Source organism: Temnothorax nylanderi, unplaced genomic scaffold (assembly GCF_030848795.1).
Source record: "Temnothorax nylanderi isolate EJ_2023f unplaced genomic scaffold, tnyl_v1.0 TNYL_tig0072_pilon, whole genome shotgun sequence".
NCBI classification, from domain to species: Eukaryota; Metazoa; Arthropoda; class Insecta; order Hymenoptera; family Formicidae; genus Temnothorax; species Temnothorax nylanderi.
In genome coordinates this window covers 69575-95245 of record NW_027249134.1, presented here as the reverse complement: position 1 = coordinate 95245, position 25671 = coordinate 69575, and the positions used below count along the sequence as shown (strand labels likewise).

The 25671-nt window shown below is 43.2% G+C and overlaps 2 protein-coding genes and 1 long non-coding RNA gene across 4 annotated transcripts; 2 read left to right on the top strand and 1 right to left on the bottom strand.

Moving 5' to 3' along the window:
* The first annotated feature begins 1 nt into the window (after position 1).
* On the top strand, positions 2 to 3940 carry Asun (integrator complex subunit 13 asun). Of its 2 annotated transcripts, none has more exons than XM_071708844.1 (9): positions 2 to 217; positions 303 to 377; positions 534 to 820; positions 894 to 984; positions 1169 to 1376; positions 1460 to 1839; positions 2068 to 2229; positions 2558 to 2889; positions 3482 to 3940. In XM_071708844.1, exons 1-9 carry the CDS (start codon positions 2 to 4, stop codon positions 3765 to 3767), a joined length of 2037 nt encoding a protein of 678 aa, XP_071564945.1. In that variant the 3' UTR covers positions 3768 to 3940. The 2 variants fall into 2 exon arrangements, with proteins under 2 accessions (XP_071564945.1, XP_071564946.1); XM_071708845.1 differs by having other exon boundaries at positions 3469 to 3606.
* Positions 3941 to 9067: 5127 nt separating this feature from the next.
* Positions 9068 to 13219, top strand: LOC139773983 (uncharacterized). Its single transcript, XR_011718481.1, has 2 exons — positions 9068 to 9369; positions 9484 to 13219. It is a non-coding gene; the product is annotated as an uncharacterized lncRNA (long non-coding RNA).
* A 1300-nt stretch (positions 13220 to 14519) lies between these two features.
* Positions 14520 to 22513, bottom strand: Amun (protein amun). Its single transcript, XM_071708851.1, has 4 exons — positions 20702 to 22513; positions 16915 to 17011; positions 16036 to 16351; positions 14520 to 15670 (listed from the first exon to the last, which is right to left on the bottom strand). Exons 1-4 carry the CDS (start codon positions 20848 to 20850, stop codon positions 15204 to 15206), a joined length of 1029 nt encoding a protein of 342 aa, XP_071564952.1. The 5' UTR covers positions 20851 to 22513; the 3' UTR covers positions 14520 to 15203.
* Between the last annotated feature and the right edge of the window lie 3158 nt (positions 22514 to 25671).

Sequence of the window (25671 nt, the reverse complement as noted above, 5' to 3'; positions counted from 1 at the left end):
GATGTATCCCGCGAACCACAAGACCATATTCGTGCTGGATCACACCCCGTATTTCGGCATCTCCACCGAGTGCCCGCTCGAGTTCGATTTCCTGAAGAGTAGGGGGCAGAATCTGATACCGCTGGCACCGGTCTGCAAGTCCCTGTGGACCACCAGCGTCGAGGCCTCGCTGGAGTACTGTCGTATTGTATGGGACCTATTTCCCACAGGAAAATTGGTACGCAGACCGACTATGCTACGGTGTTGTTAATAATCGTTAGCGTTATCTCTATCGTCATTATTACTTTTTTTTTTTTCTTTAGATTAGATTTGTTGTGACCGATCGTGCAGCTTATGTGCTGAACTCATGGAGCCCATTGCAGCAGAATTTGAATCATGTAAGTGCCCCCTCTAAACTTCTATTTTTCTTTATTTGTTGACTAATGAATATCTAATTAATAAAATGCAAATGTCTACGGTTACTGATAAAGTGCATCTCTGTGCTAGGAGGATGCGTTTAATGAGAGAATTAATGGAAATGGTTTTACTTGCAGATAATGAACGGCACTGCCATTTTAGGAGTGCCGACAAAGACCCCGGAACCTGGGGAGGACTATTCAGTGATACACGGTCTGCGCGTAGCGATCGAAACACTGAATGAGTGCTCCGAGATCCAGCACGAGAAAAGAACTTCTCTGAACGAGAATACCAGCAAGCTGATAAACCGGGGCAGGGTAATATGCATCACAAGTGCACGTGACAATAGCAACATGAAGAGCTTGGAGAACATATTTTTAAGTGAACTAGCGCAGGAAAACAAGAATGCGCTAGCCTCTGATCAGTCAGTATTTTTCTCTGTAGATATCTCTTATTAAATTGTCATGCATTATATTCATTTTTGCTCTAATTTGCAGTTTAATTCCCGTTGATTATTGCCATTTGGTCATACTGAATATATATCCCAACAATATTGAATCTCAAGTCACCAGTCAAGGTCCTCGAGAGGTGAGCCTTTGATGATTAATAATTATTTTAAATTCTGTCTATTTTATTGCTAAATAATTAGGCGTATTTCTCAGTCTTTTGTAAGATACCTTTTATATTCCAATTTTAAATAATTTGTAATATTTGTTACAGTAATCTAAGCTGTTCAATTTGCTATACATATTAAATTAATTTTCTTACACAGGTATCACCATTTCTGACAGTAGAAGTCCACTCGATCAAAGCTTCAGCACTTCATTCCAAATTATCCCATTTGATCTTGTTTCATTATGATTTGGCCAGTACTACAGTAACGGGTATACCTATGAAAGAGGAACAGAACGCAAGCTCGTCTGCCAATTACGATGTGGAGATATTTCATTCTTCTGCCGCGCACACTGCGATCTTGAAAGGTTTCAGTTAACAAAATTTCTTTTCCAACAGTCTTTAAATTCAGATACTTCAGATACCATAAAGTTTCGTTGGCTGGTTGCAGGTAATCCGCAAGACTCGGCATTGATAAAAACATTTAGGCGTTTCGAAGAAGGATCGGAATACGAGACGGTCACGTTGAAGTGGTGCACGCCGCGCGGCTGTAGCGCGTCAGAGATGCAGAACTGCACGGCGATGCATCGAATCACCCCAGTGGACGTCAATAGCAGACCGTCTTCTTGTCTGATCAACTTTCTATTGAATGGTAGATCAGTAATGCTGGAAATGGCCAGGAAAGCTGGTGGGAAGACCATTTCCCATCTATTAGCAGCGCACGGTGGCGAGATTTTCATTCATACGCTATCTACTGCCCGCAGTGTGCTCGAGGATCCACCTTCCATTAGTGAAGGATGCGGTGGACGTGTTACGGATTATAGAATAACGGTAGGATGCTTGTAACTAATATTTAGTAATTGCAGATTACATATTTAATTAATTAGTCCACATTAATATTAATTCTGTCATTTTCTGTTATTTTATTATCTTAATCTTGTGTTGAAAATTCTATATTCAATGTTGATTTTATTTTTGGTAGATGTTCATATTTTTTTGTTATAAATGAAATTTGATTTGCGATACATTTATCTTGATTCGTTAATATTTTTGTCGCAGGATTTCGGCATCCTCATGCGAAATAACATACTGGGACCGCTAAAACGTACTTCCAATTCAGGTGCTGATGGTCTAGTAGAAAAGATGAGATCAAGACTTGAACGTCACACTAAATATTGGCCCATGACTATCTCCAGCACTCTCATGTTTAATTTAAAACAGGTTTGTATATTGAAGAAATGTTGTATCATGTTTTTAAAAAAGGGTTTTGAAAAACTTATTTTTATTTTTATTGCATATATAATAATTAATTATTAGAATTGTAGCTTATAAATATAATAAACTTTAATTTATTTTACTTAAATTTTGGAACGTTCTGACTAAATATCAATTTCTCTTAATAATATAGAGATTTAAAATTATTTTATAATCTATAAAAATTTAGAACATCACAACGTAGAATTCCAAAGACCTCGTTATTACTAAGTATTAAATTTTTGAATTCTAGAGAAAAATATTGACACTGAGCATTCTTAAATTCTTCATATAGGTGATAGATCCACTTCCGGAATTAATGGTAAAGGAGGAGCTCACCACAGAAGAGGTGCTCCAGTGCAAGCAAATAATTTTTAATGTGCTCGGGCTAGAGGCTAAACACGAGACTTTGCCTCTGCCAAGCATTGGCGGAGGTCGCGGCGGGAAAGGCGGAGTACGCAGAGAAGAACATTATCGTTTGCTGTGGGATGAGATAGAAACGTTTCTTAAGAATCACGCGAACAATTCGGCCGCACATACTGAAGTCCTTAATTGTTTACTGGAGATCAGGAATAAAGACGAAAAGGACAAAGTGGAACTCGATCAGGCTCTGCGGGAGTTGGATAGGTAATTAAAAAATTAAATCACAGTTTATTTATTTTAAACTAAATTAAAATTTTTGAATTGCTACAATGGCTTTTATGTTCTTTCGTATTTTTAATTTCTTGCTATGTCTTTATTCTTATCTGGAGTCTATCGCAATATAAATATTAATTTTACCTGCACTTTATAATACATTTTAGAAGGTAGAAATAAAAAAGAATAGTCAGATATTCATGTACAGAACGTATTATAATGAACGTTATTTTAACGAATTATATTATGAAAATCATAATATTAACTTACATTTTATTATTGCAGTTTTATTTATTTAAGCAACACTTTATATAAGTTCTTGTTATAAATTAATTTGTAAGTGAGTAAGATTTAAACCAATGAGAATTTGTTTGTATTTAATAATTCTATTTAAGGATAATAGATTGAAAAATTGAGAACATTAGAGATCTAATCTAAAATATAACCAAAGTTATAAGTGTCTATAGAGAGTTTCGAAACACAAATATATCGAGATATTCTCAAGAAATTTAAAAATTCGGAGATTCGGGAGTCTAAAAAATTGACGATCTAAACCTTGATCTTTTATAGTATTATTTTATAGCTTTGGTAAGGAAGACGGTACCGCCAGGGTCAGCGTGATTCGAGCAACGACGGACTCGCCGATGTCACCACCGGCAAGTGTGTCGATACCTCTGACCAAACAGGTACACAAAAGCAACATTGCCGCGTCGAAGAGCCTCCTGGACATCTGGTCGCAGCGCAGCGCCACAAAGGACAGAAAACCAGATTTCCATGGTAGAATCAATAGCGACGGTCTTAAAGCGAAGCTGTATCCCAATTTGAAGGACGTTGGAAGAGAACCCAGAGAGACCATCCTAGAAGGCTAATGGATAAAAGAGACGGGGGTGCACCGCATGGGGACGCCATATTAATCACATTAGATATATTAATAAATTTATTCAACGACATTATTCGTGACTATATAGTGTTTGACAAGTTAAAGCTACGCGAAAAATTATGACGATAATTAAACATTCCTTACATTAAAAGCAAGTGTATATTTCTGTGTTAATTTATTATGTCGACAATCCTGAAATAATATATAATTTATAAAATTGTAATTTTAAATTATTTAGAAGAAAAGGAAGAGAATTATTTTATAGTTTTTAAACGTCTTATATATATGATAATTATAATAGGTTTTAAATAATTTATAATTCTACAGAATCATGTGTTTGACATTTACAGAATTGACATTTATAAATATCAATGAATCTTTGGCAAAAATTTATGGATTTGATAATTTATCACTGAAATAAAGTGAGCGAAAGATTTATTAAAATTCACAGATTTATAGGAAATTTCCATCACAAATTAAAAATTTAGAAACAAAAATTAATTTTGGTACAAAACCGATGTATTAAAAATTGAAGATATAACGAGAATTGAGAAGAAAATAGGATCTGTTAGAGATTGGAAAAGAAAGGCAAAAGGCATACGCTCGTGTCTGCGATACAAACTTACGTACAATGAGCTGGGGAGACTGAAATGTGAGAATTTAGTTTCAGGTCAAGGACGAAAATAGGATTTAAGGATACGATCATTGGCATGAGCATCATCGGTCAACTTAATGTTGTGCGAAGACCACCTGCGTGGGACGAAAGTGTATCAGTGGTACAACATCATTTCCAGCTCCCTCCTCTTCCTCCGCCGCCGACCGCTCTGCACCCCTCCTGCTGTTTTATTAGCCGACACGTCTGCCGAGTGTCTGAGCCGTCTAAGCGATACATCGACCTCTGTCGAATCTATAGTTCAGTTCGGCATGCGCTCGGCCATGCTAATCGATAAACGTGGAAGGATGCCGGGCCGAGAGGAGCAAGGAGAGGAGCCGCTCGGTCGTGTGTGTTGCGTGTACCTCGGTGTGACGCGCCACACGATCTCTCTCTCTCTCTCTCTCAATTTGAGAGAGCTAGACAAAGACAGAGGAAGACGTACAAACGGAAGGAAGCCCGCGTAGTGTATACCCGGGGTTTTGGAAGTTCTCAAATAGTATAATCGTAATTTAGAGGCAAAGAATTTCTGTAGTATTAAGATACCAAAATTCTAATATTAGCAGTATTAAGATATCAAGATCCCTTAAAGGATTGAGAATTAAAAGACTTGGATGATAAGTCTATTTATATTAGACATCTAAGAATATCAAGAATTACAAATTTTTTTAATCTTAGGTGCCGCGAGTTTAAGAATCCAAAGGCCCACCCGCACGTCCAAGTCCCAACGATTCCTCGAGAACGTCCCGGACTCCTTACTAGATCCATCTCGATTTATCCTATTTATCCGTCGTTCGCTTCGTCCAAAAAGAGAAGGTAAGAAGGTGCAGTTAGAGGAAAATTATGTGACGATCAAATCGATCCATTTCGAGCGAAGCCATTACTTATGCCGCACCTTGTATAATGCAAGCCGCTAAAAGAGAGATAGACGGGACCACGGCGAGGGGGCGAGAGGGAGGTTACGAGAGAAGGACGAGGAGGAGGAGGAGGAGGAAGAGGACGAGAAAGAGGAGGGTTGCGGAAGGGGACCAGTGAGTACAAGTGCATGACGTAACGGTTCATTCATCCCGAGACAGGCGATAGAGGATATCCCGGTCAATGGTATACTTATGCATGTAAACGCGCGCATACATACGTACGTGTACGTAAGTATGGGTTTGCAGCGTGCACATGTCTGTCGCGCTGCTCATTTTTTTTCGGACGTACGCGCCACGTGCATGCGTGCGTGCGGACTGCGGAGATGAAGCAACACGTGGTAGAATGCAGACGTAGAGGTGTCCGAGAGAGTGCTCGGTTCCTTAAAATACGAATTTTTTATGCTCAAACTTTCTGCGAAGCATTCGCCGTTACGGCTTTCTTAGATCTTTCACAAACGTTACTTCAGAAGAGAGAAGAGAAGGAGAGAGAGAGAATTGTTAAATCTCTTCCTTTCGCCTTTAATTTTGTATAGTACATAACTTATTCTGTATCTTTTTAAATACCTACTTTTTATCGATAATTTTGTATAGTATATGAATTGTACATAATATCTATTCTATATAATGTGTTGATTTCTGTAATAATGTAGCTTGTACCATATTGCAGCTTTTGCTTCTCAGATTTTAAGATCTAACTCTTAACACAAGTCCCAAGATTATGATAGCTTCAGATGAATTCCGACGATTCCCGCAAAATTTATCATCAAAAGCGTATCTTGAATATTTTTGCAAAAAATTCGACTCGATAAGCTTCTTTCTCTTTAAATCTGTCGAAAAGTAATTATCAACATTATTGCTGTTCTTATCAACTGCCTGATGATGAAGAAATACGGCAGAGTTAATAAACATGACATAAGCCGTCACAATAATAGGAAGTAATGATGTTTAATGATCGCGTTATCATATCTGTACAAAAGAATTTCTGATAAGCTTTTATCGAAGACACGTAGACTCCTATATTTGTGTATTTAGCAAATGTAGCCGGTAATCGTCAAATTAGCGAAATTATTACTGGTCGATGATGATATTGATATTAAATGCAATTTTTCTGTTCTTTTTCTGTAAAAGGATCGACAGCGTCAAAATCGCGACGAACCCAGGAATTACAGCTGCAGCTGTTCGCCGAACGGCTATATGAATCGACGAGTGGCATTATATTATAATATGAAATGAGCGTGTTATACAGGGAGTTATTATATGATACACATATGATGATCAATATCAATGAAGTGCGATAATACGCGCGCTGCGTGTAATTATTTATAGCGCTCTCAATATTCTACGTCGTAAATATTAGATACTATGTTATGTATATACCGGCAATAATACCGAGCGCTTAAATAAACGTATTAATTGTTGCTGATAGCGCGGCCGTATATAGTCTGCATCGCCGCCATACCGATACCGAGAGCGCGGCGGCGTTTATATAATTGAAACTCTCGCGTATATAGCTGGTACATATCGATCGCGGCCTCCGAGGGTCACTGAACGAAACGAAACGAGGGAACGAAGCGGGCACGGCGCGGCGCCGAGCGTAGCGGCGTCCTTCCGCGCCGATAAATAATTACGAGCAGGAATTTTAGCGTAAAAAAAAAAACCTCGACGAGCCGTGCATCAACATCAATTGAACGTCGTTATGTAAAGATGAATTAATCAATCAGTGCTTTCGAGCACGTTAAGCTCAAAATGCGAGACTTCATATTTCTAGCAAAGATAGCTCTCTGCACACATAACTCTCTTTTTGCTTTCTGTTTCCCTCTTTTAATTTTATTAGTCTTATGAGAGTGTTTATTCTCACGCGATAAACGCGTTAAGTTTCATTTTGATTAACTCGATTTTACTGCGTCTATATATATAATGGTACTATAATTTTGAGGGAAAGAGGGACGAATCGTTAATCCAATGTTAATTAAATGAGATTATTGGACGGGTGGTAAGCTCTTTGAGCGAAGAATTAATTGATTTGGAAAGCGAATATTTGAAGGAATACATCCAAATTTAATATTAATTAATGTTCCTCATGTGTACATATATGCATATAATATTATTTATTTTCACGTTTTGTTTACTGCTGATAAAACATGTCTCTCTCGAAACATTGATCAAGGTTTCGTCTCCTCTATGTACCGCTTCGGTATTGAATTTTATTTGCTCAAACGTAAAATTATTAATTACGATTTAATATATTTCTTGAAAGTTTATCTTCGTCCATAAATCTTTGACAATACAGTATTATTAATATATTCCTTAAAATATTGATTTTTATTTTATATATGTAAAATTTTTTTCTTTTAATGAGAAACTACTACGAGCAGTTGCTGTATTATTGATGTTACTTATTACATAGATCTACATTTTTCCGTATACGAAGATATTCTTTGATTAATGTAATTTTAATTGAGAGAAATCTTTGCACGGTTCGTTCGGTATATGCTGCAGCAGAACCAGAAGCTCAGGCTTGAATTTTTCAGAGTACTCCATTGGAGCCCCATTGAGAGAACGCAGCGGCAGCATGAAACCCGGTTTCCCTTCGTAGGGCTGCCGCCCTTCAAGGCTCACGGCCGACCGGCTCTTTGTCGACCCTTTGACGTCCCTGCAGGATGTACGAAGCACTAAAGCGAAACGCAGGGGCGACGTATTGGATGGGGAAATATACAACGTGTCCCTACGATCTTTCAAAGAACACTAAAGCGAAATCGCATCCAATTACGTTTGGACTTAGGAAACTAGCAGTATACAGGAAGAATTGGTACGAGACTATGATTAAAAGAGAATATGCAAAATTGAATACATATACACAAATCGATGTAAAAACATATTATTTTTGTAGAAAATATAATGAATACGGAGTGAGATTTATTTTTTTGTGTTGAAGTAGAATTTCTAGAATTTTTATAAAAATATAAATTAAAAAGGTTCAAGTATTGTAAATGCCAAGAAAAGAAATTGTTCAGAAAAAAATAAATTTCTTTATCTACGGAAAATAAAAATTACATTTCTTTTTATTTAAAAGTTTCATCTATTTCATCATAAAGAACGATATATTTCTCCTAAACTTTTAAACTCTCAATATTCGCGCAAGCAGTTTCGAGACCTTCAAAAGGTTTCCTTCTTTTTGTGACATTTTTTCAGGTTCTTTTTTGTGCACCCATTGAATGCGTGGAAAGAGCTATCAATCTCTTTTGGCCTTCCTGCCAGGGTACGACTTCAAAGATATCGGTCTCCGTAAGCGAAGAAGTTCTTCGAAGATCGAAAAACCTCAGGTTCCTGCATAAAATTGCCGAGTTGGAAATCCCGACGCACACCAGAAAGCGTCCGTTACTGCGCCGCAGGGCAGCTGCTCGTAGCAGGACGATTTTCAAAGGGCGACTTCTAATGAGCTCCCGCTACCCCGACAGAGGGTCCGGGAATACTGCTGGGAGTCGGGAGATTATGTTCCCGTGCTTCATCCCTTCTCCGTCCCCAGTCCCCGGCTCTCTCTCTCTCTCTCTATATCTTCACTTCGTTTCCACCTCTGGAGGTTTTCCGAGCTGCCAGATAAGAGAGCTTCCTCTCGACACCGGAGCGGCAAGATTTTTGCCTCGCTCAGTGACAGAAACCTCTGGTATCTCTGGTATTGCAAAGAATACTATTTATATAAAAGTATCTCATTTTACTATAAATGGAGCTTACCCCGCGTTATTGCATTATGTTCTTAGGTAATCGCATCTGGATATGTTCGAATAACGGCACTGCAATTGGGTATCATTCCGCAAGCTGACGGAATCCGTTTTCTCGATTACGGCGACGGGAATACGGTTGTCTTGACCTGTTCCCTTTTGTTTCTCGGATACTCGGATCCTACGTCTTACAGAGTGGCGCGTGGGAAAAGTAGCCCTGGTTTAACGCTACAATATGAATGATTCTTCACTCTCCAACGGAGGCGGCTCTATAGAACCGAAGTGTGCATTTCTTTTCCTCGAGTAAGTAATTTAAATGCGCACCGGTAGACATGTATCGGTCTATACGATCTACCGATCGATCCTCACTTGATTCTCTATCCAATCGGTAATATAAAATCCTATCGCCTTTTCCAGGGACACGACGGGCGAGTGAGTCCGCGGAAGCACGCGCACACCCGGCACAATGTCGTATGGTAAATGCCATGATAAACACCAGCGTCGCGCGGGTCACGTGCAAACGTCGTCGTTGAACGTTACGTCACCGCGTCTTCACCGACACGGCCGTCCCATCCACACAATCGCACTTGTGTGACCTTGTGTTTTGTATATATCATCCCTCCCTGCCTATCCTTCTCTCTCTCTGTCTCTCTTTCCCTTTGTCGTTCCTCCCTTTCCGCATCCCGCGAGAATATCCCTCACCTCGTCGCCCCCCTTGCTCTCCCGCGCCGCACCGGCATCACGTGTGGCATGAGCAGGAGAAAGGGAGCACGAAGAGGAGGCGGAGGAGGAGGAGGAGGAGGTGGCGAGGGGGGACAGAAGGGTGGTTTAAACGGGTGAACACGTCGCAGCTAAGGTCGCGGCGGACGTTACTAGGTCACTGGAGTGACCGCGATGCATTGCACCCGCTCCCGCTCCTCCCTCCAACCCCCCTTTCGCGTCGTCCCCCTATCTTCCTCCTCTGCCCTGGTTCTCTCAGTGCCCTTTCTTCAATGCTCTCTGCCTTCCTTTGGAGGGCGGAGGGAATGAATATGGAATTCGGATTCCCTCCCTTTCTCGCGATCTTTCGCGCATAATAGAGCGAAATGTTTGCGTTACGATTTAGTCGTGATTTAGTCGAAAGTCCTCTTGCGATCCTTGGGATGTATCTCTGTCGAGAGATTTTGTGAGTTGAGAGTTCAGCACCGAACGTCTCATCCACTCTTTGACGATGAATTGCTCGACTAATAATGCAGTCGGATACATGTAAATTTAAGATTCAAACTAAACTCGCGAATTGTGCGAGGGTGCTTATATCGCTCGCTATTCTCTCGAATTCCATTGTCTCTGAATCTCTCCATGTTTAAAAAATTCTTCTCTTTCAGGTTTAGTCGAGTGCGTGCTCGCGGATCTCTTTTGCATCTTGAAATTTTCAGTCGTCGCAAATTAAATTCGCAAAAAAAAAAATGGAAATTTGGCAGATCGCCGAGAAACTTGAATGATATTGCGAAATCGGAGCGAGTTTTTTCCTCGAGCGGGAGTACCGTAGCCTGGCGCGTTGAAACCCAAGTTCGAGTTCCCGCTTCGCTCGTTTACGCTTCACCAAACCGGTTTCGACGATTTCAGGAGCCGACGAAAAACCGGACCTTGGTGGAACGCGCGCATGTAAATCGCATACCTTCAAAGTACAATCAAAATTGACGATGGACGATGGAAGCAACCGCGTAAAATATAAAAATCTAGAAAAATATAGGACAATCAATAGAAAATATTGTGCCTAATCCTGCCTAACATTTAACTAAATATGTTTATTATCTCTTTGAATAAATTGAATTTTACAGATATAAATTACAGAGATAACACTCTTTTTCCATTAAATCTAAATTATTTTGTAAATAAATAAAACAACTTCACGAATTAATGATTAAGATGCATCTCACAGAAATTATTTAAGTCTTGATATGAATATACGCGAGGATCTACAAAGAAATTCATAAATTTCCGCTTCCACACTAAATTCGATAGATAAATGTCTCACGGATTGATACAACAAATCTACTATTATAAATTAAACATCCTTAAACATTCTTTCTCGCAAATTCACTGCGCGGACAAACAATAATTACTTCAATTATACGAAGGAAATACATATTCTTCTCATGAATTCGTAAAGGCAAGGTATATACGTGAACACGCATAATTAACTTGAATTATCGTGTCAACATAAATCAGCAAACTGCAAGGTGTCATCAACCTTCCTCCCTCCCGCATTCTATTCCACGAAGGTCAACGCTCAATAGCTTTACAATGCTCATTTGACCTGTTCCATCCGGATTGTGTGCCATTCACCTTAACTCATTCCTATTGTCCCTCCCATTGCCTTGTAACATATTTTCGTATTTTATACCTGGTCAATTTTTCGACTATTTTCCTTAGGTACATAATATATCTGCGGGAAACAAAGCAGATTTAAAAGTATATCTGAAAAGCCGAAGTTTCTTAAAAATAACAATAGTTGAATAGGGTCGGGAAACTTAATGACTCTTCCGTATTCGAAAGACATTTAAGCCCCTTTAAACAGAGTACAGGACTGTACGAGAAACTTTAAATTTTTCAGGCACTTCTATACAATATATATAAAAGTTTTCCTCTATAGACTCAAGAACGTGCTATTTGAAAAGCTACGAGCAAAAGGTTGTTCATTGTTAAAAATTTTGCCAATTGTTACAAGTATAAATTCTACTTTTCCAGCGATGTTAGAGTACATAATGGTTTAATTTTAGAAAGCGTATCGTGAAAAATTGTTTTTTAAATTTTAACAATCTCTTCATATATCTTCTTTTGTTCCTATAAAATTGTTCCTTTTCAATAACTTTTGCAGCACATGAAAGTAAAAATAATGGATTTTCTCCACAGGTTTTTCGTGCATGCAATCAAAGTTGAAAATATTTATTAATAATTAATGATCGATATTTTTCTCTCCTCTCTCTCTCTTTTATAGAAAAGATTAAAAATCTGAGGCAAGATAGGGACGTAAAGAGACGTGCAGAGACGTGTGCTTCTGTCGGCCGAAAACGGACGTGGTTTTGCGGTCGCAACTGCGGTTTCACTTCGCTCCCAGCCAAGATGAACGCCGACGTCAACGACGAGAAGTCAGAGGAGCGACGTCGAGAGAAAGTCGGGAAGATGCGAGAGGCGAAACGTGTTTTACTTTCATTTCTCGCACGTATCCGCAACGTAGCCGCTGTGTCACGCTCGTTCGAAGCTGCAGAATGACGCGGATCACCGTTTTGAAAATACGCGATAATCGCAGGGTCTCCTCACCCAGCGATTACCCACGTGCGTTTGTCACTTTTCGCACGCACGACCGTATTTTTTTCTAATCTTCACGAAAACATTGAGAGATATTATTTTATTCCATTGAAACGCGACGAGTCACGCGCGTAAAAATTCTGTAAATTTGAAGCTATAGAAAAATCCAATTGACAAAGATGAATCGAGATTGATAAAATCTTCAGAATCTCAGTAACGTGATTATAAAATTGTATATGTTTAGAATACGAATAGTTATAATTCCACTTTCCCTAGCACAAACACTTGCTATCGCTAAGCTCGCTCTCTTGGAAAGAATTAATTTCCATAATCATCCATAAAAAGAATCAATAAACAGGCTAAATTCGCAAAATAAGTGACTTGAAAAGTGGAACGTGGGAAAGGTAAGAAAAAGGATGTTGATTGACGTAAAAGTTAAAGACTTCGAGAATTAAAAAGCTAAAAATTTAGGGGCTTCAAACGTTCATTAAAGTATTTGTAACAATAAAATTTAGAGTTTCAAGATCAGAGAAAGTTTCAATAATAGTAATAAATGTTCTTTAAATGAACTCTCGGGTAGATACGTACTAAGTAAGGTACTTAAATAATTAGAGTGTGTTCTTAAAACTATGCGCGCGTAGAAGTGCGTATGTGTGTGTGTGTGTTTGTCGCAAGCCGGACGCTATTTTACTGAGCTTGTTGGACTGAAAGCATTACTTTTATTTCTTTCTAAATTTTTTTTTTACTTACAAGGTATTTGGTTTGCTCCATGCATCACTCTGACATGCAGTTTTCTCATTAGGTATATAAATTATGGTAATGATTCGGTATTATATAATAATTATAATTATAATAATTATTATTTATCATTATTATTAATATTAATATTATCATTGTGTCCAGTATTTCCTCTGCCTTTTTTTGCTACTCACGGAGTGCTTTGCTCTCTTCCTCCCCCTCTCCTCATTCGCATACATTTCACCCAATCTCTCTTTCTTCCTCTCCCTTTCTTTCTCTTTTCAACAATAATAATCGTCGCTTCCGAAGGAATGATTCGAGAACTCCGCCGTATATAATATTGATTCACGTCGCGCGGAACTGGTGATACGTGATCGACTAACTGAAAAGTAACGCACGCGTCCTGAAAAATAATCCATGATCCTGCGATTTGCAGGTCCCTTTCAAGGATCCAAGGATACGGAAATTTAACAATCAAGCGTCCTGACGCGCTCGAGAAAACTGAAAGCTGCCGCCTTCTCTAAATATCTAGGAGGAACTGAAGTCTTTCAAGGAAACTCACGAAGTCTCGTGCCGATGCCGAATATTTACGCGCGAATAAAGTTCTCTCGTTGTCTCGCATTGTATGCGGTTTCGGAGTAGATCGGTAAATAAAAAAAATCTAATTCTTATTGCATATGCGTTCGCACACGAAGTCACGATTTTACGCGTTCTACCCGTTAAATTCACGGCCGTTTTACGCGTAAACATGCAACATCGCTTGCGAGATTATTCGTCGAAACTGAACTGTCGGATTATTGACTTCGGGGGTGAGGATGTATAAAAAAAAAATACGCGCGGCGAATGTCTAGTGACGATTGTGAAAACTTTTAACGAAAAGTTGCGGCGGTCGATGATAAAACGTCACGAGGGAGTCTCGTTATTTACGACATGTGACGTCGCGAAGGGTGGATTAAAAAGTGGACACCGAGAGATGTGTATCAAGAAAGTTTTGCATCATCTTCTTGTTTGTAGAACGGCAGTTTCAGTTGTGTTTGCGTTGAAGAGCGACAAAACGAGGAGCCGTGGAAGAAGAGGCGTTCGAGTATTCCGAGAATTCGGCAATTCGGGGATCCAACAACATAAATAGTTCAACAAAAAAAATATATATATAATCATCGGCAAATTCACTTCGAGATTCTGTGAACGCATATAAATTGCCAATTAAAAAATGTAAGACTTCAAAAGTGAAAGCCTCATAGGAGTCTTGTAATCTCAAATTCTAAAAATTCAAAGTTCTTAACGTGATTCGAAGAAACAAAATTCTAAATATTGCAAGTCTAAGATGGGAATGACGTGTTGATTGAAGAAATTAATAGAAAAAAAAGAAAAAGGCAACTAGAAATCCATCAAGAGTGCCAGGGATACAAAGGCTTATCACTATGTTCGTGAAAGGTCCTTTATTTCTAACAACACTGAGTATATACTTTCACGTTTCCTCGTCCGCTCCAACATACTTTATACAGGAGATCCATAATCAAAAGGTGGTGCAAAACTCTTGTCGACATTGCGTAAACGCGCGAGATTGTCCGAACAACAACAACAACGGTGAGGATCTAGCTGTATCATCTGACATTGATGAGGATGCCGGACTCGTCGGTCACTCAGTAAAAATCGTTACCAGAACGGGAGGAGCGTAAAGAAACGAGATATAACGAGACCGTGGGCGAGATGCGGGAAGGATACGGAGGGGGAGAGAAACAGAGTGCGAGAGGATTCGAAGATCCCATCGAATTCGTCCGAATCTCTGGGAGCCCGCGCGAATCTCTCTCTTCGTTTCCTCGCTCTTCTCCTCTCCCCATCCGCAAGAGTCGAGGATGAAGCGAGCGGCTGTGCTCCGTCCAAGCAATCCCGCAATAGAGTAATTCATCCATCCATCCGCGTCCGTCCGTCCGTCCGTGCATCCATCTCTATACTACCTATCCGTCCGTCCGTCGTCCGTACGTCCGTCGGTCCATCATCCGTTCGATGATTCAGAATCGACGACGCGGTGCCGCGATGATCGACAGACTTCTGGCGGGCACGAAAGTGCTGACGTTGTTGCTCGTCGCGTCACCGAGCCGATCGGGTCACTTCTTGCTCTTCTTGGTGGGCGGCTCCTGCGCGTCCTGCGCGTCCTGCGAATCCTCCTCGGTGTCCTCGCTATCGGTAGGTCGTGGCGTCGCGTTGTTGCTGCTGTCGTTGGTAATGAGGGAATCGTTTGTGTCATCGCTGGCGCCCACGACGGGATGATCGCCGGCGGTGATTGGCGTCGCCGGCTTGTCCATCGAGTCCTCGGTGAAGGACGTCGTCGTGCTGTTCTCGTCGATCGCCGCCGGATCGAGCGCTGCCGGCGTGTCCTTGCCATTCGCCACCGTCTCTTGATTGCTATCGTCCGACGGCTCCGTCGCCTCGCCGTTGCTCGCGGCGTGCGAGTTGCCGTTCTCCGTCGAGCCCGGGATCCCGTCGAGCAGCTCCGGCTTCAGCTCGGACGCCACGTAGTGCGTCCACAGCGCTAGCTCGACTCTATGTGGGCTCCATGTCTTGCCGTTTGACGCTGGAACAAAGAAAACATTTTTATGGCATTTCGGAAGTGTCCCAAATGTCATTCATCTCTCGTAAGAAATTCTGATGACGCGGAAATATAAAATCCCAAGTATTAAAACCCAATTCAACAATAAAGCAACCCAATAATACAAAGATGTCCTTAAATTCAAGGAGATACAATAATATGTAATATTTTACTTGAAAGCGTAGAAATATAAGATCATAGATATACTAGAGACCAAGGATCCCGACAAGGGGAAACCTCGAGCACGAAGAAATAATATGAGAATCTCATTTCCAAGGACTCGATACGCGTAAAACGCCGCGACTCCGGGACTGCACGCGCGCGGTCGTTAATGACTCATAGTCGCTTACTCTGTTTGTTCAGCCTCTCGACGGTGTTCTGAATGTGCTGGACGAAGTTTAAGTATTCCTTAGTGGTGTAATCGATACCCTCGATCTCCGGTATCGCCATCAGGCACTCGTCCGCCATGAAGGGCGCGTTCTCCGGCGACGCCGCGGCGAGCAGGGCCGACGCCATCGTGGTACCGACGCCCTTCAGATTCGACAGCGCCGTGATCGCCTGTTCGAGATTCGGGAGCTTCTTGAACGCCTTCTTCGTTTCTGCCATCACGGCGCGCGGTGTGTTCACCTTCACCAGGTAGGACAGCTGCGGGTAGAACTTGCCGCGCTGCAAACAAAATGGCGGTCAGTCCCGTGGTGAGAACTTGGATCCTGGATCAAGTCTCGCCAAAGATCCTTTCCGTTTATATCAACACGTCGAATTTGATCGAGGTGCTGTCACACGACTAGATTCGGACTCCGCCAAATCCAAGATCCGCGAGTTTTACGTTGCGCGACCGACGACTTGAAGTGCAACGATATAAATTACATACAGATGCAAATCTCCCCGAGAATTATTTATGTGGATATAATATCGTTTTTTTCTTCACGGTTAATTGAGATCTCTATTAGTGTAATCTTTTATCCGTGAGAATCAGCTTTGTGCGGTTCATAAATTAATAAGCTACAACATCTTTTTCTTCCTAATCGCATGTACCGATTGTAAAGGAGATAGCGATCGTACGTTCGCATCATTGTTGACGCGACTTCTCGCACCACTCCCGTACACTATTAAAACAGTTAATAAAATTCGTTAATTAATTAATACTCGGGATAAAACGACGGACGGACTCGGCGGAGTACGATACTTTTGGGCGGGCAGTGTCCAAACAAGGAAAAATATCTGCTTACTATCTGCTTCCATTTCATCGTCTGCACCAGCTCCTCGTGATTGAGATGCGCGTCCTTGCCGCGTGATTTGATCTTCTTCGGAAGCTCATTCTGATACCTGCGAATCAAAAACAACAAAAACCGCGCGATCAAGATTGATCCATCGTTCAAGTCGGAGGAGAGCGTGCGCGTACACATACATGCGCATCTACACACATACACGCGGAGTCACACATCTACGTGCGTACGCATGAGCGAACGAACAGGCGTGACGTAATCGCGCCACCACCGTCGCCGCCGCCGCCGCCGCCGCTGCGGAATACAGGAATTCGTTAAAGGCTCGATTAAAAATACAAACGCTGCCGCAAGAAGCTCGACACGCCCCTCGTCAACGATTGGAGGATACCCATCTTTATCGCGCACGTGGATCACACGTGGATCCGCGCCGTGATATGTTACGTCTTCCTTTCGATGCCCATTACACTCCCGGGAACTATTGGAGAAACAACGGAAGCTGGCGTTGTAGAATTGAAGTTACGTTATAAAATTATAAAGAGAAATTAAACCGAAAGTCTAAAGCTGTTAGAATCGGACGGATTAAAAAAACTTGAGGATTCCAATAAACCGTAAGAATTAATACGAAGATGACGCTCGTCTTGATGATCTTTTCCTTGTACAAATTATTAGGATAATTCGAATCATTTTAGCGGCAAATTCCGCAAAAAATAATAAATCGGATTTCCACGTAACTGCAAATAAGCGGGATTTGTTGTAACTCGATGTATTTTCAGGGAAATTCGAATTTGTGCGGAGAAATTATTAAACCCGTAATTCGGATTGTTTTATATCGCAAAGTCCGCGTTTGGAGTTAATTATGATTTATAAATTGTTGGGATTTTTGATAATTCTTGTTGTAGAAATACGTACAGAATAAATAATTAGTGGTTATGCACAACGCAATGGTCTAGGCATTAATTAATAAAATCATTTGACTATGTAAAATACTATATTAAACGCTTAATCGCATTAAACGAATAGTAAATTCGAAGTTAAATCTGTATCTCCGAAATTTGGAAATTTACTCTTTTCAGAGGGAAGAATCCAGTTTCGAGGGCGAATATTGTCCCACGCGTCGCGCTTCTGACGTGCATTGTTAGAATTGTCGTTTTTATTTTTTTGTTTTTTTCGACGTTCTCGCGACTTCCCGTTTTCTTTGCTTTCAGATAAATTTCCACGCCCGCGGTTTTTCTTTATTTTCAATATTTTCCGAGCCAAACAGCGGCGTGTTTCACAAAGTCGAAACGCGCGCTGCACCTCGTAATACCGCATATCCGCACACGGCTTGGCACCGTGGAAAAGCAGCCTTGACACAAACTGGCCTCAATGGGAATGAAAACAACGGTACTCCACTTCTCCCGACCCCTCCATCGCCCTCGCCGTCGCTTCTGCAACACGGAAGAAACTGGCGCGTAAAGTCTGTCCTCCCTTTTTCCCCCCTAGCCCCCCCCCACCCCCGTCGCCCCATCCTCTTACTCGTTCGTTCTGTCACTGTCCCTGTGTACTTCTTTTCCTTCACAGTCTCATCGCAATACGTCGCGATCGATAAAACGATCTCGTTCGATTCCATCGCGCGCGCGCCTGCGGAAACAAACAATACCTTATCATCACGCGAGATTAAAAAGAAGAAAATTGATGTATGCATAGCTTGCTTTCTTTTAGAAGACACTTTGTTTCTTTACGCGTTCCCTTTACGTAGATTCATTGTTTTTAGTAAAGTGTATTAATGTGTGTAGAACTTTTATAAAGAAATTATCCTAGAAAATTATCCTTTAAAATGATGATTAATTCTGTGATCAACATGTTTATCTTTGTTATTCCTGAGAGATTGCCTTCATGATTAAATTTTTGGTTTCGTAGAAATATTGTTTATTCACCTCGCGCGTGGATAATTTATTCCATTTATTTATGATAATAAAATAATATTCTTTGTCCAATATTAATAGAAACACTCGATGGGGCTTATCGATTTTTTTTTTAAATAAGTTTTATAAATTAAGAATGCAAGAATTGCGAGAAGTTATTAGAAGTTAATTATTGGAAGTTGTTTAGCATTTTGAAGTTTTCATTTTTTATGATCCTTAGATTCTTAAATTTTCAGATTTCTAAATAAAAACATAACATTTTAAATATAATCTTATCAAAATTCACGATCTACACAGTCTTAAGTTTCTGAATTTTATTCTAATGTTTAAATAAGAGCGTCTAGTATAACTTTCTAAATGTTTCGGCCGAATCTCTGGAATTCTTAGATCCAGAGGTCCACAGTCTCATAAATGTCCTGTATGGATCTAAGAATATTATATATTTTTCAGAAATAGTAAAAACTTTTTATATCTATTTTCTTTTTTTTACGAGTTTTGCGATCTATGAATTTGGTTACAGCTTCATAAAAGTTAAAGATAAAATTCATAAAATTCAAAGAGATCTGCAAATTTTAGATCATCGGAATTCTATTTTTGAAGTAAGTTAATATAATATCATCTTACTTAAATAATACAGGCTATTATTATTATTGCATATAATTAACCTTAATGTTCAGATTTAATATTTTTCAGTTGTTTAAATTATTCCATTAGACAACAGATTTCTTTAAAAATAGATTAATAGGTGACGAGTTATTATATAAATATCCTCTGCGGTTCTTTCGACAGACTCGCCCTTTTCAATTTTCCGTAAGTGTCACGAATGAAATTACTATCACGTGTAGATCAAATATTTCGCCGAGAAATCAATAATCATATCAGAAGAAGATACTATCTATTACACATTTCGACTCGATCACGATATTTCACGTGTCATTTAAGTCAATAATTGACGCGTACAATGCAACTTGTAGTTCATACAAATAATTAATTGCGGATGTAAATGTAAAATATTTCTTTAATCGATATACACAACAGATACATAAATGTGCAAGTGTTGTATACTTCTACAGGTATACATATATACGCGCGCACGCGCGCGGCTCATTATCCTCCTTGCTAAAAAAAAAATCTTTAGCTAATCAGATCAGGAAGCACAAAAAAGGGATAAGATATTCTCCGTCAATCAATCACATTCCGCGTCGGCCTCGAAACGATCCGCGTATGATAAACGTGTCGCAACAAAGAGAGAAAAATTCTAGGATTCGCATTTTTTTTTCCTTTTTTTCTTTTTTTTTACGTCCACTCGTTTAAAGTACCATTCTATCGCGGGACGGCTGACCACGTGACGGCGAGAAGCTGTCCACGAGAAGTCCGCGGGGTAAATCCCCCCGCGAGAGCCGCGACAGTCGGACAGTGCCGCGAGAGGGTGACATACGGGCGCGCACACGCGCGGCGTTGCCGCTCTCTCGCTTCGCTCGTGCTCGCTCGCTCGCGGAGAACAGCGCGAAGCGGGTTCATTGTCCCGCGTGCGCCCCGTGGTAGAGCGCCGTTTCCTCCCTCGGGCCGCCGCTGATGTCGGCCCCATCCAGCGGCGGCAGCCGCGCGTTCTCTCTCTCTCTCTCTCTCTCTCTCTCTCTCTCTCTCTCTCTCTCTCTCTCTCTCTCTCTCTCTCTCTCTCTCTCTCTCTCTCTCTCTCTCTCTCTCTCGCTCTCTCTTTCTCCAACCATCCCCAACGCGCTACCACTCCTCCCTATCTCGCTCGTTCGTTCGCTCCGCTCTTTTTCTTTCTCGCACACGCACACAGAAGCGCACACACATCGGGGGAGATGACAGCGTCGCTGTGCGTCGCCGTCGCGGCCGAGTACGTTTTTAAATGTACTTACCAGTTGTCCAGCTTGATCAGCTCCTCGGGCTTTTTCGACTTGTGATCGGCCTTGAGGCGCAGCGCCTGCGGATAGAGTTTGAGAACGTGGTCGAACTGCGTCGCGGTGCCCTCCGCGAAGAAAGTCGCTGTGTCTTTCACGGAAGCCATTGCGATAACGCGGGCTTCGATCGACGGCCGTCGGGGCGCAGCACCAGCGCCGCCTACTGCCGCTGCTCCGTAAACCGCGTCCGCCGCCGTTCCCGTTGCTGTTGCCGTCGCCGTCGCCGTCGCTGCCGTTGCCGCTGCCGCTGTCGCTACCACCGCCGCCGCCACGGGCGGCGTTGCCGCGTCTCCGCCGCTCTCTGCCGAGGAATCCTTCACCCTCGCGAATTCCCTCACCAGTGCGGCGCGAGTAAGCGCGTCGCGTGGGAAATCGATGACGGTGGTGGGAGAGCGCGTACTGTGAGTGACGTTACGGGGCTCTCTCTCTCTCTCTCTCTCTCTCGACTCTCCAGCGAGCGGAAAGATTCGTTTAAAAGGAAACTTGTAAAACGCGAAATTCAACGAAAAATAGGAACAAACAGAAAGCGAACACTGTACGGTATATTTTTTCCACGGTGTCACGACTGCTCCCTTTTTTTCTCTCTCGCTCTATCTCTCCGTCCCACGCGCGTCCGGGGAGAGTAATTTAAAACGCCCGACAAGGGTGCTCGGACGTGTGAAACGAGCCTTTCCCAGCACTGGCGCGCGACTCCTCCGAGAGAAAATCACACTGCCGTAAGAACTCGCCGTCGGACCTCGCTCGACAGTCGACACTGGCCCGGGTGGGGAGCCGACGCGACGTTGCCAATAGGCGGCAGCACCGCTCGGGTTGCGCCTCTATCCCCTCCCTCGCTCGACTGCGCCTCACCCCCCACCAGTGGATCGCTGTCTCCGTCTGTCTCGAGCGCCCTAATCGAGTCCCGTGTCCCCTCTCGCCTACCCCTCTCGCTTTGCACTCACCGCAAGGGAATACGTCTGTCGCGCTCTCTCCGCCGAGTCGCTATCCGTTTCTCTCGCTCCGCCCGACGGCTCCCACGTCGCTCCCTCGCTCCGTCTCGCTCCCACGAAGAGCAAGTATCTCTCCCACTCGATATCGCTCGCTTCTTCCGTCTCCCTTCCACGTCCGCCCGTGTTACCCTTTCCTCGCTACCGCGGTGTCCTTGTCTATCGCCTCCGATTGCGCCTATATATCTCTTATACGTCTGCCTCTCTTGTTTTTTTCTCTCCTCCTCCTCTCTCGCTCCCTCGACCCTTTCACGCCGCCGTCCGTCTCGCTCGCGCGCACGGGGCCGCGAAATTCGGTCGAACACACGCGGCGACGTGCCTTCGACACCTTGTGCAGTCAGCAGTGTGTGTGTCGGTGGGGGAGCGCGAGGAGATCCCGCGGTGAGGCTCCTTTCTCCGCGAACGGCGCGGCGCGCCTGGCCTCTCTTTCTCCTTTTCGCTCCTCGCAGGAAACGCACTCGCTCCTTCCTGCCTCGACAATAAGCGCGATCAACGTGACTCTCCGAATCGTTTCCTCGCGTGCGTGTGTCTCTCTCGTCGCGGGATTCAAATCGTGATTCCGTGCCCACTGGTAATGGTAACTCGCGCACGCACGCAGAGAACAGCGATGTTGTTGGCAATCGCGCGTTTCTCCGCGCGGCGTCGTACAATTAAATACCCGTCCGCCTCCGTTATATTATAAGCCCTCGCTCGCTCGCTCGATTTTCTACCAACGTCGCCCGACAAGCGTGTTTCCACGTAAGCGACTGAGGTTACGTTGCGCGACGACCGCCTCATCGACGACGGAGCCAACGAAAGCGGCGATTGGTCGAGCGCGGTCTCTCTCGGACTATCTTCTCCCCCCCCCTCTCTCTCTCTCTTTCTCTCTCCCTTCCTCGCTCTCTCTTTCCCTCTCCGTCGCTCTCGGCTCGCTCGCTCGCTCGTTCGCCGCCGCTCGACGTCGATATCCCTTTTTCTTATTCGGGAATATCGCGACGAGATCGTCAGCTTCATCCACGATCAAGCTAGATCAAGCTCGCCCCATCGACGATCTCAGAAAGTCATGGATACGTGCGTGCGTGCGTTTGTGCACGCGAGCGCACGCACGTCAGCAGAACGGAGCGCGCCCCTGCTCCGCACTGCTCCGTGTCTCGGGGAAACGGGAACGCGGAGGAAGAGCACGTAGCCAGCCAGCCGGCCAATCGTTCGCTCCGCTTGCGCGAGCGTGTGTGTGATCGTAGTACGCCGACCGGCCGGCTGAGGGCAGCTCCGTCGCTCGCCGCCGCCGCTGATTGGCACCCCGCCAGACCCTCTCCGTCCCTGATGACCGCTCCTGACAAGCGAGCGAGCGAGCGAGCGAGAGAACGAACGAACGAACGAGCGAGCGTTCCTCCCCTCGTCGCGTTCGTGCGTCCGGACACCGCATCCACCGTCAGCTGCGCATTGCGCCCCCCTCCACGGCGCCCGTGCTGGAGGATCAGCGGAAAGACGCGGTGTTCAGGGATGGATAAAATAACTTCGTGTTACTCGTTGTTGTCCGGGGATCTAAAAGCAGGCTAAAATTTCCACGACGAGATATTCCCCCTATTACCGATAATATAGAATTTATAAAATTAACGCGACATAATGACGTAATTAGCCGCGTTATCGCATGCCCGCGATAAGCTCCAGAGTTACTCGCATTGTTGTGTAAGGTCGTAAACGAGCAATTGCTTGGGGCAGTTAATTGGGAGGGAAGACGCTCGAGTTTATTTTTAAAAGTTTACATACACGTCGTACGCGTTAAAGTTTTCGGGTACAAATGCGTGGGAATAAATTCGCGCTGTAGGATTTCTCTTTGTTATACTATTATTCTCCTTTTCTCTTTTTATCCTTTTCTCACGCACACACAGCTAGAAAACTGGTGAACCAAACAATCAAAGGTTCGAAAAAATTCGATAGAATTGTTACAGCAATAGATATTCGAGCTGAAGTTACGTTATACAGCTGCCTCTCAGGGACGCATGTATACGTCTCGTGAACGGATGTCCCGCGACGAAAAACGCTCGACTGTTTCTGGCAGTCGCTTCAGACCGATTTCTCGGAGGGTGATATGCCGGCGTGCGCGCATTTGCCAAATTTTATCCGCGTGTTACGAATGTTACGATAAGGTGTGTAGCGCGCGGCTGACGGGTCGTGTTCTTTTGGAACATCCGGTAGAACGCGCGTCGGACGGCAATTTATCAAAACCAAAGCGCACCGAGTGTTGCTTAAACTCCAAAATCAGGTGGCAGCGCGATATGAGAGGAGAAGAAGCAGAAGCGCGCCGGCAACTTTGAAAATAATTTTCGTTCCTCCCGTGGAAGAGTCGCGAAAGGTCAAAGATACAGCGCGTAATCTCAAAAGGTCAAAGATACAGCAAATGCAATTTTTAATAGAGATGGCGGAATTTAAATGGAAAATAATTTCAAACGTCAAACTAGAAAATTCTTACAATTTAAAATAATCTTGAAAAATTATAAAAGAAAAAGATCACGTCACGTATAACGTTCGACTTGCTTAAATTATTTTCGTGCGTTGGAATAATAATTTGCGGAAACATTCGCTCAAGTTTAAGAAGGATTTAAATTGATTAAAAATTAATAATTAAATAAAAAATATTTTTAATTCAATTCGAACAATTTCTCAAAATTTTTAAACGACAAAGTAGATCGCCCGAGTATGTTTTTTCCAGAATATATGTCCGGATCTCGACTTCCTGTGCGTTCGGTAGGTCCCACAGAGGGACCCACTTTCAGAGTAATATAGATAAAGTTACGACACGAAAAGGGCGATAAAGGTGAAGGGAACGTCGGGCTTTCCCAGGAGCGTCCTCCTACGTTTCGACGCCCCTACGTTTTCCCACCGTCTCTCTGCTCCTTCTAAAATAACTCCGGTGTTCGAGCGTTCCTAAATTTAAGCAAGTCGGACTGCCGGAGATTCGATCGTCCTTAAAACTGCCGATAATGCCTTTTCCTTTCTGCCCGCCAGACGGAGCCCCGTCAAGCGGAGTGGAACGGAGCGAAGCGAAGAGGAGCGATTGTGTGGAATATAGGCACAGGCACGCAGGCCAGACAGATAGGCAAGCAGGCAGGCAGGCAGGCAGGCAGGTAAACCGACATGCCGGGTATAAGCCCCAGCAACATGGCCGTCGACTCACCGTTATGCGCCTCGGTGCCCCCTATACAAAAGAGAAAGGGCCGCGCCGGTCGGTCCGCCCCCTCTGTCCCTCGGGCGCTTGAAATTCAATTCCGGCACTGCCGCACTGGCGCGGTTGCCAGATCGTCCCTCGGTTCGCTCGCTCGCGCTCGCTCTCTCCTTCTCTCGCTACCGTCCGTTATCGAACGTTCGATTTACACCGCGCGCGCGGCGCAAGGAAGATTTTCGTCGAGGCGATATCACCGCGTAGCGGCGACTTCGCGGGGAAAATAGCGGCGTGACGCAAAGTCAAGAGGAAAATGTAAAATAGCCCCCGATGTGTAACCGATGTAACATTAATGTAACGCAATACCGGATAAAATAAAAATACGGCGTAAAATATGAGGGGGAAAAAAAAGAAAAGAAAAATTAATAATGGATTGAACTCTCGATGAACGCTATATATCTCGATCATTCGCGTTCGATTTCCCTCGCCTCTGCGTGTCACAACGACGCGTGTCGCGCGCACGGACGGTTATTATTTTGCCACATCGACGAAAAAAGCCGTCGAGTCGATAGGATATATATATACACACACAAGTTTTCGTTCTACCGCGATGGTTTTTTAAACTGCTCGCACGGAATCTGCTCGACGTCCTCGACGAATACGTCGAGAGATCGTTTCTTAATCCGTATAGAACGTATATCCGATTGGATCTACACGTGTACTCCGATCACGGGCGATTGTTATCGACGCTAGTGTTTTCCGACCACAGCCACGACACCAGAATTCGCTCCCATTCGAAT

What these genes read in the sequence shown, in the direction of transcription:
- Asun (XM_071708844.1), top strand. Translation starts at nt 2, where the DNA reads ATGTATCCCGCGAACCACAAGACCATATTCGTGCTGGATCACACCCCG. An exon ending in AATGCGCTAGCCTCTGATCA is followed by an intron (nt 821 to 893) that starts GTCAGTATTTTT and finishes TCTAATTTGCAG; the next exon opens with TTTAATTCCCGTTGATTATT. An exon ending in TCATGTTTAATTTAAAACAG is followed by an intron (nt 2,230 to 2,557) that starts GTTTGTATATTG and finishes TTCTTCATATAG; the next exon opens with GTGATAGATCCACTTCCGGA.
- Amun (XM_071708851.1), bottom strand. Translation starts at nt 20,850, where the DNA reads ATGGCTTCCGTGAAAGACACAGCGACTTTCTTCGCGGAGGGCACCGCG. An exon ending in CTGATCAAGCTGGACAACTG is followed by an intron (nt 17,012 to 20,701) that starts GTAAGTACATTT and finishes TTTGATTCGCAG; the next exon opens with GTATCAGAATGAGCTTCCGA. An exon ending in CGAGAGGCTGAACAAACAGA is followed by an intron (nt 15,671 to 16,035) that starts GTAAGCGACTAT and finishes TCTTTGTTCCAG; the next exon opens with CGTCAAACGGCAAGACATGG.